Genomic DNA, 15,685 nt, shown 5'->3' on the forward strand with positions numbered 1-15,685 from the left:
GTCCTGGGTGGAAGATGGGAGAGGACATGACAAGAGTAAAGTAGAAGATAGAAAAGAGCAAAAGCAGAGGGTGAAGAGAGGCAAAAGCCCTGAAGTTAGGACCATTTGTGTGTGTGTGTGTGTGTGTGTGTGTGTGTGTGTGTGTGTGTGTGGCTGTGAGACGTGGCAGAAAGAGGCCTGGCCAAACGGCAGATCTGTTCCATATGTTTCCTGAAGAAAGAGAGAGAGAGGCAGCTCCCCTCCACCCCACCCACAGCAAAAGGAGTCTTCATTTAAAAAGACAAACCGGTCAAGCAGCAAACCATCCGCAGCACTACGTTATAGTACTGTACTACTGCAGCTCGGTCTCATTTTCCGTAAACTGTAGATATCGATTTCAGGTAAAGATGGATATGATGAAGGCAGCTGGCAGGTGTTGGGTTTCTGGGAGTCTGCAGGGAGCTGGCTGCTGTTTGACATGGGCCTCCCACAGAGACTGAGAGAGCAAAGAAAACACACACAGCCTGTCACGTTTTCACATTGGTTTCATCACTTTCATTATTCCTGTATGTGCGTTTCCCTGTTTGAATGGTTTTTGTCAGCGAGGCAAGGATGAGTAACATCTTGTGTCCAGCATCAGCGCTCATTTGAAGCAACTTCCATAAAGACTCAATACAATGACCACTTGAATTTGCTGGACAATGGTTGAATTACACTGCCTTTCTCTCCATAACTGGCAGCCCAGAGTGGTAGTGGCGGAGTGATCTCTCAGGAGTTTATACTATACATGAAAAACCAACAGCATCATCACATTACATCACGTCAAGGAAGCAGTAATACCTTGTGTAACCTTGAAGTAACGAACACAGATCATTATCACCAAATCTGTAGCACTAAACGTATAATCGATGGATGGGCAAATAAACTGTTTATCAAATATTAAGCAACATGCATGCTTAATTAAAATTTCTAGTACAGACTAGTCCAGTCTTCATGTCAAGCTATGCTAATAGTTGCTAGCTGTAGCTTCATAGTTACTGTTTAGGGAGATATCACATCTGATCTTGGCAAGAAAGCAAACGAGCATATTTCCCAAAATGTCAAACTTTAACAACTGTTATCAAGGCCATCTTCAATGAAAACATGAAATCCTTGGCATGAATAGTCACTGTAGATAGCGTATTGTACGATATTAATAAAAAGCTGTTGCAAGAGGCTCAAAAGTTGTATGCAATGCTGTGATACAATGGAAGAGGTTTGTATTTAAATTACTTAAAGGGATTTTTTGAAGATTTCCAAGACTCCCCCATCCTTTAACTATTTTCTAAGTAAGTCTGGCTAATTGAGGATTCCTTATTTTAGAAGTAGAAACAATAGATTCCTTGTATTGTCCTGTTTGTTGCAGAATAGAGGGACAGGACAGAGCAGGAATTGAAATCTAAACCAGTCACTCTGGTTGTCTTCATTCTCCTGGATCAGTCTCCAGACCCAAACTGACAACCAGGAGAACGGCCTGTAACTCTTTAGTGTGCAGTGACCTCTGCTGGTGAATAAAGGAATCGCTCAACTCTTCTTAACCAGCCTCCTGCCAAGGAAGGCAACACTGGAGTCAGAGCAGAGAATTCACTTTTATCTGGGTCTAAACTGATCATTTATTTTTACTTAGAAAGGACAGATACTGGCTCTACCTCCTACAGCAAGCCCAAAGTGATTTTCACGAAGTATTACTCAGATTTACAGCTGAGATGTAAGTTCATTAACTGATTAGTCAATCAAAAATGATTCATCACCAATAATTTTGTTCTAGTAACTGTTGAAGTTATTTTTCTACCTAAAATGCCAAACATTTGTTTGTAATTCAAATATGACTTTCTAAGTTTAGTGGAAGATTTTAATTTATTTGTTTTTGGCAAAAGAGATTTGTAATCTTTAGTAGTAAATCCAGTATGTTGTAGCACTTTTTTTCTGCTTGGTCCTTAGTTCTAGGCTTGTATGAGGATTAAAATCAGTCCCTGTTGCACCTGGTAAGCGATTTACACTTTTATTTTAGAGTATAATTTGTTTTAATCAATAGTTACGGATGATGGATGATGATTATTCAGTATGTGAAATCAAGTCAAATTAATTACAACTATATCCTAAAATCACAAGTTCATCCTAGAGGACAAGAGGATATGACAATAACAGCTGAAATAATGTGAATGTGAATTTAACTACTCAAATCTACTTTCATTTTGATAAAAAGTCAAGACATAAATGGGGAGGTGTTCCAGGTTTATTTAAAGACATACTAAATAAATATAGCACCATATCGAAGGAGAGAACATTGGAGGAAACAGGAGTTTGGGTTGGGAGTTACACTTCCTGCTTTAATTTCGATATCAACTGTAGTTCATGTTAAAACAAATTGATGTTTAGGGTGAATTTTAGATTAGTTACAGATAATCCCCAGCCCTGCAGAGGACACGTTTACATCATGGACAATGTATAATCCAGTCTGACATGTAGCTCTCAGCTTCTAACTAAAGACAATACAGACATGCAATGAGATAATATAAAACATCCACATGAAGACAGACGTGGGACTTTAAAGTGACTTTTTGCACTAAGTAATGCCGGCATCATTCACTGACTGCACAGGCTTCTGCTGGGAAGGAAAATATGTTTTAGTTAAAGTGGAAGTGGTCTTTAGGTTACAGCTCTGACCAATAGGGATTCTTTTATGATAATTTCAATGTCACAACTTCAAAGGCATAAATATGCAGTAATATAAAAGGAAATGACAAAAGAGGGAAAGGGTCTATTTTGTTTCAGAGTAAGTTAAGTATGAAGTGAAAACAACTTAAACTTTTCTACTACACTGTATCTCATTAAAAGTTGTCTTATTTTTCAACTACAAAGGAAAAAACTAAAGAATCTCTTTCATTAAAAAAAAAAGGCATCAGCATGTTATACTATTCAAGTCAAGTCACTGAATGGTTTTTCTCAAAAAGTGACCAGGTGGAGGCGCCTTATTCCTGGGAGAGTTTACAGCAAAAGTTGAGAGACAAAAGGTGAGGATCACTTCACGACTTGTACCACACGAAGGTAGGCAGGGCTCTTGTGTGAATTTCATCATTCAGCTGTTCATGTTATTATGTCCACCCCCTGTATACTGACTGTAGCTGAGGAATTTTTCTTATGGTTTTAGCTTATGATTCAATATTAATTATTGGCGCCAACATCCAGACTACAGTTTTGCTTTTGTTTTTCTCCCCCCAGCTGAGAAATTATATGTGTAAATTGTACAAATATTCAACAACATCTACTACAGGTTCTAGTATACGAGAATGAAATAATGAAATTTTCTCTAATTTCCTGAACAGCTAATACTTTAGACTTACAGTTTCATCTTATTTTATCTATCAGAACTGTTTCCAGCTCCTTCCTTATACTGTAACAAGGATATTGGCAGTTCTCCATTTCTGATCTATCTGGAATGCCTCGTTTTCACTCCCTACTTCTTTCTGAAGTTTCCGAGCTGAACACCCCTCCGTCCGGTCACACAGCGGAAGGTGGCCGGCTGGATGTCCCAGTATTTAACAGGGTTGGCAAACAGACTGATGCCTGTGTACAGGTTCTTCTTGACACTGGATCTGATGGGACAGAAGTCGTTGACTCCCACACTGCCGATTTTGTTGGCATGGAGGAAGATCACCTGAACAGACAGAGAGGATTTTTATTTAATCAGTTATTTTTCTGCTTTGTCAGTAAACCAACCATGATTGGGAATTCTCTTCTAATGCTACTTTGCAGCAACCTTGGAAAATAAAATTCACAAGCTTTAGACCAGGAAAAAAAGGGCTGAGGTGGACTGAGTTACAAGTTGGAAAGCGGGGCATCATTTTATAGCTACAGGTTGCTGACATGACATTTGGTTTGCTGTCTTGCCCAACCCTGCCAGTGAGTTGCTACCCTAGGTGAAAACATTTGAGTATCATATGAGGGTAAGTATGAGCGTGAGATCATCCGGTGTACAGGTGAAGCATCAACAGCAGTGATGCAGGCACTTTTATTGATGGCTTTTGTACTAAGAAGGAGGTGTTTTAGGCACCGACTGGGGGGAGTCTCCAAGCAAACCTGGAACTCACATTAGGGATTACATATCCCATCTTGTATATGAAATACCTCGGGATCCTCTAGGAGGAGCTGAAGGACATGGTCAGGGAGACAGAGGTCTGAGATACTTACCTTACTTAACCTGCTGCCTCTGCAACCTTTGAAATATTAATTTCTGTGGGTTAAGTACAGGGATAGGTCCATCTTGGCACAAAGACTGGGAGCAGGGGGGAAACTGCTTTCCTAGCTCAGTCCAAAGAGAACAGGAATTGCACTCAGTAGAGTGCATACCTCTGCCAAGTCCAAACAATCCTACACATGCCCTATCTCACAAAGTTAAGGAAAGTGGTAAAAGATTTCCTGGCTCTGCCCCTTTAACCATATCTTCACCAACATTTAATTGGTTCTTCCCTGGCCCATGCCCAATCCCTCCACCAAGTTCAGGGCAAATCAGTTCAGTACTTTTTGTCTAATCCTACTGACCACCAAACCAACAAACACACACAGGTGAATACATAACCTCCTTGGTGATGGTAAAAAAAAACAAAAAAAACATCTACTCCTACCCAGACCTGTTTTTTTTTTTTTACATAGGAATGTAAAAAGGGCACATTTTTGTTTTAGCAGAAGTTGGCTTGGAGCTACTTGTCAACCAGCAACCATGGATACAGTAACTACATGCGGTATCTCAGAAGCCCTGCCCTCATGATGTTTAGCTCTGCTGTCAAACTAAACCCAGATGATTCTGTTAAAAGGTCAATCAGTTTTGTTACATGCATTTAAGTCTACTGATACTGATCAGCACCAGTTTTGTGTCTGCATCTCACCTGGAGGTAGCGCAGGGAGCTGAGGCCTGGTGGGACCTTTTTCAGACGGTTGTTGTCCATGTGGATCTCACGGATGTTTGGGATGCTGACAAAGCTGCCATTTTCTACAAACTTGATCTGGTTAAAACCTAGTCCTAGCCTGCAAAAATGGCAAAAGATAGTTGATCAGGAGACGTGAATAAGAATAATCAACTCTACAGAAATTAAGAAGTAATAACTGATTTATACATCACATTGGAAAAACATACCTATATTTAGACTTCCCGATCTAACTTGCACATACAGAAAGCAAAGCCTCTGCGTGGTATTAGAGATAGTGAATTTCTTAATTACAGACGTTTGTTTGAAACTACCAGGCGGCTCAAAGGACACACATAATGTTATTTGAAATCTTTATATTAAGAAATTGTATTAACATAGATGTAGATATTTCCAGAGTTTTTTCTTTTTAATAATAGTTTGGTGTAAGGGTAACAGTGATAACAGTGAGTGTTTGTCATGAAATGTCTGTGTACTTAAATATGAAATTAATTGCTAAAGCTTGCAAATTCATTATTATTTAAAACTTAATCTTTTTTACAGAACACGTTTACCAGCAAACCCTCAACACTCAAAAAACAGAGTTTTGAAGAAGAGACAGATTAATTTGAGCAACATCCTAGACAAAAATTTTGCTTATTGAAGAATGTCTTTGGAAATGTGGCTGGTTTTCACCTCTGCAGGTTTTTATATCTGAGGAAGTCTTCTACCTCCACCTTAGAGATCTTGTTGTAGTCAAGGCTCAGCTCTGTGATGGAGGACGGGAGGTCTAGGAGATACAGAACACATCAAACATAACAATATAGAGTAAGCATACTTTAGTTCAGTATCATTACGTTCTTATAAGAAGGATTTGGAAACAAACCTTCTAGATCAAAACATCATATTAACAGACTTTAACTGTGTTCATGCCTTATTTAGTTGTACAGTTGAGGTCCAGTGTAGTAAGAGTAGTAAGTGAGTGACTGGAGGAGAAAACATATGTTTACCATTAATTTGTTTAAATCAGGATAACATGAGGTGAGTGATCCTCTACCTTTTGGTACAGCAGTTAGCTTGGCCTCTGCTATTCCGATATACAGAGTCGACAAGCCATTAAAAGCTCCCAGCTCAATCCCACTGTTGGCCAGAGGGTTGGCACCCAGCTCTGTTTGGACAAGCACAAAACATTTGGTTTGATTATTAATGACCCATTTTATCTCCTTCAGAAGACGTTCTCTTATAATATTCTGTCAACGCTATCTGTAGTACAAGTCCCTGTCCAAAAGTACTCTGGGGTCTGTTTTCCAAGACACAGCGCTCCCAACACTGCTACATGTTACATTAAAAGTAATTCAAAAAATGTATATTAATCTCTGAAATTAACAGAATGCCAATGATTAAGTAGAGTTAACTCTATTATAAACCTATCAGGTTGCTGATATAATTTAAATCAGATGTGGATGTGGACAGCAGGGTGGACGTGCATGCAGTTCTGTACATAGTGAATGCTGAATCATGAATTATGCTGACTATACGTGTATGGGAACATATACAGACATGTTCCCATACACGTATAGTCAGCATAATTCATGATTCAGCATAATTTGGACATCTCATGGTTGTGGAAATAATGACTTTTGTCTCATAGACAAAAGTGGTGTGACTTTGTCATAGCATTGTCAAACATTTTTGGAGGTTGTGGTGGATGGTTGGGTGTACAAAATTGTCTGACCTTGACACCTTATGGTTAACATTCCTTGAATCATGACCACAATCTGTTCTTTAACACAACTAAATAGCTTTAGTTGCCTAAATTTAACTACAGTTTTACAGTATAAATTCTCTGACTTTGATACTGGTGGCCTGGGTTTGCAACAGTCATACCAGTCTTCCCCTAGCCTCAACTGAGTATTTTGGGTTGCCTAAACTTAACGAAAACTCAACCACAGAGGGGCAGATCAAAAAATTTATGAATAATGTGTGAATAAATGGTCGTATGGGTCATTTTGGAAGGCAATTTCAAACAATCTATTTTGTGGTGTGAGAGAGTTTACAAACTCATGAGTTTTGTATTCATTACTTCTCTGTGGAGAAATGAACCGCTGCAGACTTCTTCTTGGCAAAGGACTGAAAACACCTGGCCTTCGAGAACACTGATTATTCCTAATCTGACACAGGGCACTGAATCAAATTGTTACCCAGCACATGGAGTTTCCTCAGCCCTTTAAATGCATCCTTCTGGATTCTGTTGATGTTGTTTTCATGGAAGCGGAGTTCGATGACATTTGGAGGCAGGTTTGCAGGGACCTCATTTAGCATGTTGTAGGAGAGGTACAGCAGTCTGAGGTGGTCCATGTTTCTGAAGGCCTTGGGGTGAATCTTAGAGATCTTGTTGTTAATCAGAAACAGGCCCTGTTGTGGGAGAGAGCAATCGAAGTAAAACTTATTTGATTCAAACTGAGTTTTGCTGCATTTCCTACAGCGTTAAGTTGTAAAATAAGATGATTTTTGTTTCCAAGGTTAAGAATAAACTGTCATTGACATTCAATCTGTGTGTTGCAATATAGTTTTGTTTGACATCTTTAGCAAAAAGTATCACAAAATATTACATATACTAAATATACAAAATAATATGTTATAGCAGCTGAAATCTGCTTAGTATGAAAAAGTTTTTTGGTTTCATTCTATACTTGAATAATCAATCAGAGCTAAGTTTTCATTAAAACTGGAATCCATGAGTAGAATCAAAAGTTGTTAAAATTTAAACAAAACTCAACCCTATGTAGGTTTAGCGCAGCTACATCATTTAACACTCAATGTCAAACTACTGTATTACTACAAAGCTGTGGCTTCAGATTCTCACAGTTTGATGTGATACAGAACAGAGTTTTAGGTCTTGATGTGGTTTATTCCCAGCTGGGAAAACAGCAACTAGATCAAAGACGGATCCGCCCCTACTCCTCAGCTGGGAGCTTCATACAAAGGAGCTGTCATCTCACAAGTCTGCAGGCTGCACTTCACCTCAATTAGTGAGCTGCTCCTTGTCTGGAAACTTAAAGAACCTTAAAAGCTGCAAGATTATACTGTCATTCACTTGGACCTTGGGTCTGAATAAACTGAAAGTCAAAAGTTCTGGACCAAATTTAGACATCTTGTTGCTATAGGAAGTCATCGGTGCAATACTAGATCTGATGTCTTGCTCTGAAAGAATTAATACTTGTGCTGTAGAACGAATGGTGGATGTGTATATTTCCATGTCTGAGATGTCTTGTGGTGATTTTTAACCACACGAGGGTCATGGTTCTAGAGATGCCAGTGTTTTTTTATGTGTCGATTCACATAAAAATTGTGAATCTTCTAATTATCTTCTGATAATATTATGTTGGTGGAAGGAAAGAGGCAGAGCGTAACCCTGAGGGCACAGTGCAGCACCCAGATGGTGTACACGGCCCACACTAGAATTATCTTGCAGTTAATCTTCAGAGAGGGCAAGCATTTTGGCACATTTTAGGTTTAATAACTGAATAATTAAGTATTTTCTCAGTACTTCATACGGCATCACCCTGAAGCTAAGGTTACCGAATACTAGCATTGGCAGATGGCCCGACCTATGCACACTGCATTACTTCACAAAACTTGTAAATTCTGGCCAGGCAAAGACAAAAACTTGTTTCAGTGTGATTTCAAAAGACCTGCACGCATACAGTGTTGTGGATAATGATGAGTTTCACTTGTATAAGTGTTGAGCAGATAGGCTGTCCTCCCCTGCTGGAGACAGAGCGTTAACAACAACACAAGAGGGGGCACTTAGACATTTTATTTGCTTTCCAAACTCGACGTCATTCATGAACCAGCAGAAGACTCTAACATGCTCCCAAATTATTGCAGTTAACTTTTTCTATTAAAAAGCTGCTAACTTGCACACTTCCCTCTGTTTCCTCTGCTTTTTTCGGTTTGTCAGACAGGGAGGTCATCAAGACCATTTAGCTTAACTGGAAGTTATATTTCAGATTGCAATTTGGTGGACTAAGGACACAAGTGAAACTGGTGCCCCCTTTTATATTAATTTGAAGCACTAATCATTTCTGAAGCAGATTGTGACACTAACCATCAGAATTGGATTGTGAGATTCCCAAACTTGAGTATTTTAGAATTTTATATATGATCCCCAGTGGATGAACCCTACTGATGTTTGTGATACCTTGAGTTTTCTTCTTCTACTTTCATGTGGATGACATTTCTGGTTTTGCCACAATTATTGGATAGACTGCCAACATATTTCATACAGATACTCCATGTTTCCCACAGAATGAATTGACCTGTGATGATTGTCCTTGGTGGTTTTGAAAATTTGGAGTCCAAATCAAACAAAATGGAACTGAACTGAACTTTCAATAGGTAGCTTTAATTGGCAGGAGAAAGATCAGCACTTCTAGTATCCCATAGGTTTGATTGTAAGGAGTACCATCAACATTACTCAGACTTGATGTTTCACAACATTTCTCATAGCACATGTCTGGTTTAGGTACATGCAGGAGATGTGACTGGAACTTATTTGCTCCTGTAGTATGTTTTCATCAGATGGACATTACTTCTCTGACTTCAGATATGCCTGATGTTTAGGTCTGTTTAGTGTTAACGAGAAGGGGTTGGGATGTTCGTTACTTTGTGCAAGGTAAACCAGTTCTAAAGATTTATGGAAGGTCTCTTACATAAAGCTTGTTGAGGCCTTTAAAGTCATCCTCCTTGATCTCAGTGATATCGTTGTTTTGGAGGTCTATCATCACAGTGTCTTCAGGAATCTTCTCAGGAATAGAGATCAAACCTGTTGGCAGAAACACAAATGCCTGATTAGAGTCCACAGTTGAACCAAAAGTGATGAAAGTCAGAGCCCATGCAACCGTGTATTACGTATAAAATATTGAGATATACAGGTGAAGTAATTCATGTAAAATTAATTGTGGTCTTTCTGATTCAAACTCCATCCCAGGTTTAAAACAATAATGTATCAGTGTTTCTCTGCATGATCTTTCATAATGATTCAGAAATAAGACCATGAGCCACTGTGGTCTGTGCACCATACTGAAGTTTAAGAAAGTCTAGTTAAAGAATTTGGTAGGGATTCAACTGACATATTCAGTCTACAACTATGGCAATGACCTACAGGCTTTTCTGCAACATAAGCTTTTTACTTCAACATTAGTTGGTAATTTTGCAGTGGCCTGGCTGTGTCACAAAGTGTCTGTCATTCAACAGAGGAAATCATCACAGTCCAGAAGCTGGGATGTGCCAATTGAGGGGGTGAATGTGATGATATTTGCTGCTGTTTTCCTGGGGAATAGGATGAAATAGGAAATAGACTGTGTAAACTGATGGAATTACATGCTGTTATGTTTTCCCCTTTACACTGGTTTCATACCAAAAACTAAATGTTTGTGTGAGCTAGTGCATCAAAGCATGTAATTCTGCACAGCATGCTGCAAGTTTTAGTCTCAGTAGGATCAGTGAGTAGAGTGAATTCAGAAATGCACAAAATTAACTTTTCTCCATCCTACTCAGTGCAATAGTTGCCACCATAACCTCTGCCTCCCATCAGCGCCACAACCCCATGGGACAGGCATTGTGGATGACTGTGTATTAGACTTCAAAAGTTCAGTTTAGTTGAATTTTGGCAGCAAAACTAGGCTGTAAGGCTGCATTGCCCCATGATGAGAAAAATTCATATTTCCTTAGATGCAAGGTGACAAAACTGTTTCATCCATGAATGTGGACAGAAAAAATTGTAATCTCCAATTGTGGCAGTTTCATTTTCCAACATTCATCTTGTTAGATTCTTACATAAAACAGTTTAGCAGTCAATTAGTTGAGAATGAGATCATTTGTATGGTTATTAGCAATATTCATCACTGTTTGCAAAATGGCGTTTTTCTGGATTTGTGATTAATAGAAATATTCCATATTTTTCTGCTTGTGAAAAAATACCATGTGCAGACCAAACCAACAATGAAATGATTGATGTACAAGTATTGTCTGTGCATCAAAGTCTGACGTAGCTTATTCCTCTGTGTCATAGAGCTCCACTGTTGTCCAGAAACTATTAAAACACAACAGTAGACACAGTATTGCATTGATTATTTTCCTTGATTACTATGAGCACATGCACTGTAGTTTATATCAGCTCAATCCCACGTGCACAATCCTGCTGCTCAAAACTTCGTATTGAAGTACTAAAGCACCAAATGTGGATTTTTCTGCTGCTGAAAATAGTCCCCACAAACTTCCAACTTCACATAGTGTTTATAATCTGACAAAAAAAAAAACAAGCCTCCATCAATATATATGAATTCTCCCATATTTCTATCTAGTTTCTATCTGTCTCGTTTTCAACACACAGTGGATCCAGATGTGTTCTTACCCTGGTCAGAGCACTGCATCACTCTGGGTGAGCAGTGGCAGCCAGCTGGACAGTTCTCATCTTCATCATCAAAATCGTCATCGTCATCATCCTCGTCTTCGTCATCCTCGTCACCCGCATCTGCCATCATGATGTCGTAGTTTTTCATGAAGTCCATGACGTTGATTGGCTGGTAGGGTTTTGCGTTGCCTAGCGCCAGCAGGCAAAGCAGGAGGAAGACCCTCATGGTTTTGTCAGAGGACTGTCAGTGAAACAGCAACCAGGGAGAGCTGAAGGAAAAGACAAAGGTTAGTTTAGCTCTCAAACCAGCCCAAGGACAAGACAGGACTAGACTCTGATTTCAAGGGACTGACAAGCAGTGGATTGTTTTTTTTTCCTGCAGTTTTATTCCAACATCAACATCACTGAACAGAAATGCAGAACCCTGTAGTTTTTACCTGAACTCACACTGTCCACAAGAACGAGCCACTGTAATGGTCATCCTGTAATGTAATTCACAATAACTCACTGCATGGCTTTAATGTAATTTCACTATAACATACAATGGCACTTTTTAGTTGATGACCCCTTGACATGTAATATGTTTTTCAGCAGGACTTTGAAATGCATAAAAAAAGTAGTTTCACAGAATCTATTTTTCCTCAGTTTTAACCACATTATTTTGAGAGGTAATCACAGGTCTGAAATTTGCATCAATGCAACAAAAACCAACCTCAGCTGATTAGATAAAATTTAATTTGCACCCAGCCAGACTTAAGTCCTGTTACTAGGAGCCAAGTGGACTTGCCCTCTTTATTGTGTACTCATCTTCCAGTGTCCAATACACAAACTCACAGTGACTTTTAAATGTAGCTTTGCTTCAACATCTGCAATTGCTTGTTTTAGAGCAGAGGTGCCCAGCCTGGAGGAGGGACCCCTTGATGGGGTCATAAGAGAAACCTTTCGAATCGCTGGAGAATTAGACTGGAAAAACATCGTTCTGCTACAGAAAAAAAGGCATTTTCCCAGCTTTTCTGAGTTTCTTTAGTTGATGCTCTACTTGTAAATGTGAATAAGACTTTGTTTCATTTATATATTCCCACATGAAGAAATAAGTGTGTTTCTGAGTTAGTAGAATTCTTGCAGTTCACAGTAAGTAGAAAATAATTACATGCTAACCTAACTGTAGGAGACAAACTTGGAAAATTAACATGTTAGCTACACTAACAATGCTATTTCAGCCTAAAATGTTCCCATTTTTCAGGTCAGATGTGTCTAAATGGGTCATATATTAGCAAGCATTTGTTACTTTAATCAGTTGGTTCAGTTAGCAGTGCGACAGTTCCACTCGACAGTAACTGGAAATATTTACTAACAACTTATCTCCACACAAGAATCAGTGTGAGTGGTGTGTCCTGTTTTAATTTGGTGATGCATAAATCATCTCTAAACACTTACTTTGTAACTAGGTTTGAGGAGCTAGTGCACCCAGTCTCTGGCCGCACATCAGTGCATATTATAGGGGTGGATTTACACACAGTGATTACCATGATCACATTTTATAATAATTCTGACAGTGGCATTTGCTCCTGTTGCTGGTTTTCTCAGAGTTCTGTAGACGTTAATAGCAGCCACCTGTCTAGATTGTTAGAGCCATATGAAACTTTAGTAACCATTATGCTCAAAGTGCTCAATTTCATTTTCAATTCTGCAGCCTGTTTTTTGTATTGCTAAAACAGCACAGGGTGAAAGCACATGCAGACTTCCTGGAACGATCAGTTTCATTAAAAGCTGCTCTTTTTTCTATCAGTGTTTCCATGAAGGTCTGAAAAACTCTATTGGAAATGAGTTCTTGCAGCCAACATAAATGTTTCACTAGCTCTCACCTCTTCACCATCTGTGGTGATTCACAAAATGATTTATATATCCTCCTGTATTACACATTCACACAGCCAGCAGAGAAAGGCTGAGATTGTCTGGTTGCGTGCTTCTGGTAATCTTGATGGATTCTGAGCCCTTCGGTTGAGCTTTCAGTCCACCCACAAGTATGTGGTGGTGGTCGAGCATCCTGCTGCGACAGCAAATACTGCTCAGCACAGACCCTTTCTCTGCACCCAGGCTCTTTTATTCCACATGTGCACATTTAGCACAAAAAGAGACTGTTTTCTTGATGTGTGTTTTGCATCTTAGTGGTAAATTGGAGATAATTCTCCTATTGTTGTGTTTTCCTGTCACTGAATCAAAAAGCTGTGAAAACTATTAAGTTTCACTACACTGCAGCTAGTCTAGTGCAGGTAAATTCTTCTCAGTTCCCCAGAGGTCTGCATTTCATAAAACATCTAAACCAGAGGGAAATTATCCCTCTCTGATCCCTGCTGCCTCCATCAGGACACACATACAGTATATCTCTCTGATTATTATCCATATCAAATAATCTCTTACTTATTATTATTGGTTTCATTTAGCAATCATTTAGAGTATAAATCTAGCCTACAGCAGTGTAACATTTCCAGTGTCCAGTTAATCAGAGCCCCAGATGACATCTTTGGATGTCTTGCTGTGTCTAACCAGCAGCCCAAAACCCAAATATATTCATTTTACACTAATACAAAGCAAAGAAAAACAGCAAATCCTCTCAATGCAGAGGCTGGAACCAGAGAATACTTGGCATTTTGATAACTGTTGCTTTAGAAATAGTTACTGAATAGACAATTCATTTTGATAATCAACAATTAACTATTGGTAGATGATTTTCTCTTGATTAGTTTTGGTACTCATAGCTTTGTAAATTTGAGGTGATTCAGTTAGTTTCTCTCATGTGTTTGTATTTAAGACTTGTAATGACTGTAGTCCATGGAAAAGTACTTAGCATTTTATCAAAGTAGATCAACTGAAATCAAGACTCAAGACAAGTAATGCATAAATGACCACAGCATTCAATAAATATCATCACTCATCATATACTTCAGATTTTGCCCATTATTTGATTCACTTAGAACATGGTCCATAGACTGACGAATAGTCACATAAATACACCAGTTTTTTCCTCTAATACAGACCCACATCAGCTGGTGAAATAAAGCATAATCCTGTGGCTCCACTGAAACACCTCCACCTTTAAAGCCACCCAGCAGAAGTCTTGTAAACTGACCTAAACACTTCAGAGATGCTGTGTTCTTCGAAAATAAAACATACCAGGTTAACCAGGTAAAAAACATTAAAAAAAGTTATGTTGTTGTTTTGTTAATAAATCCAGGGTGTGTCCTACCTCAGTTGTCAGGTGTGTTTGTGTCCTGGTTTAAACCCCACGCAGTTAACAGAGCAGCAGCAGGATCCAGCTGGAAGGCTGAGAGTTGGATTCTCAGTCAATACATTCCCAGTGAACAGAGAACAGCATCACCCTCTCTTCAAAAAAAAAAAAAAAACGGCCCCCAGAACACCCCCACCAGCGGAAAACCTCTGCTGTTAGGGTGAGAGGTTCAGTTTCAGTAAAGAGCTCTTGACTCTCTCTGAGATCACACCATCTGTACGTCTCCGACTAGATTTGAAAAGGCATTGTTGGGACTTTAGTCATGTGCTTTTCATCAGGGGCTTTGAAGTCATGCCAGGATAGTTAGCTTCAGACTCCTGAATGCTTGAGTCTTTATATAGAACATACTGGTAGGTCTATCACCTCCCCTCCCTTCACGGCTAGTTGCCATATTAAATATTTTACATCAACATGAATGGTTCGTACACTGAGGCCTGTTGGCACTAGGTTAAACGGGGAGAGTCGGGGGGGACAGCAGATGTAGTTGTTTGGGTCTCTCAGTGAAACAACAACGGTCAGGGTGGAGGTGAGCTGACATGCCCACAGATTAAAGGATGATGCCATCTGTCAGTTTGTTTGAGGAATTCCTTCATCTTGATAGAAACTGACTTTCCCAAACAAAGAGCCACGGTATGTTCAGATAAAGATCAGTGAAGGAAGAGGATGTTTGAGATGTAGAGATGCTTGTCATCAGGTAAAGGAGAGCTTCATGGTTAACAGTACATTATGATGAAGTGGCAATTATTGACCCATCCAAAAATGTCTGAAGACCTTGTTCTTCTTTGAGATCATTATTCTCCAGTGTTCATTCTCAATTAGAGCTGAGTGATATGACTTCAAATCACTATCATTATTTCAAACTTTTACCTCAATTACGATTAATGAACGATTACTTTGGCGCTTATTGGTCTGTCTTTTTTTCTCAAGCCATGTACTCTTCATATTCGGCAATGTGACTGTGTCCCACATGATTAAACAAACTGGTGGAATGACCGTTGGTCATGGTTTTTCTGCAGTTTTTGCATTTGACTTTGTTTTGTTTGCTGTCGTCTTCAC

At 39.1% G+C, this 15,685-nt stretch overlaps 2 protein-coding genes across 3 annotated transcripts in view; one reads left to right on the plus strand and one right to left on the minus strand.

Annotated features, from left to right (window-relative positions):
* cenpp (centromere protein P) overlaps positions 1 to 15,685 on the plus strand; it is a 100,241-nt gene that overhangs the window by 41,462 nt on the left and 43,094 nt on the right. The window lies entirely within an intron of this gene.
* Positions 2,328 to 14,677, minus strand: aspn (asporin). Its single transcript, XM_022742119.1, has 8 exons — positions 14,588 to 14,677; positions 11,341 to 11,609; positions 9,638 to 9,750; positions 7,124 to 7,337; positions 5,980 to 6,090; positions 5,619 to 5,712; positions 4,905 to 5,043; positions 2,328 to 3,676 (listed from the first exon to the last, which is right to left on the minus strand). The coding sequence occupies exons 2-8, from the start codon at positions 11,564 to 11,566 to the stop codon at positions 3,476 to 3,478; spliced, it is 1,098 nt and encodes a 365-aa protein (XP_022597840.1). The 5' UTR covers positions 11,567 to 11,609; positions 14,588 to 14,677; the 3' UTR covers positions 2,328 to 3,475.

This window comes from Seriola dumerili, unplaced genomic scaffold (assembly GCF_002260705.1).
Source record: "Seriola dumerili isolate Sdu_G_001 unplaced genomic scaffold, Sdu_1.0 BDQW01000066.1, whole genome shotgun sequence".
In the NCBI taxonomy this organism is placed as follows: Eukaryota; Metazoa; Chordata; class Actinopteri; order Carangiformes; family Carangidae; genus Seriola; species Seriola dumerili.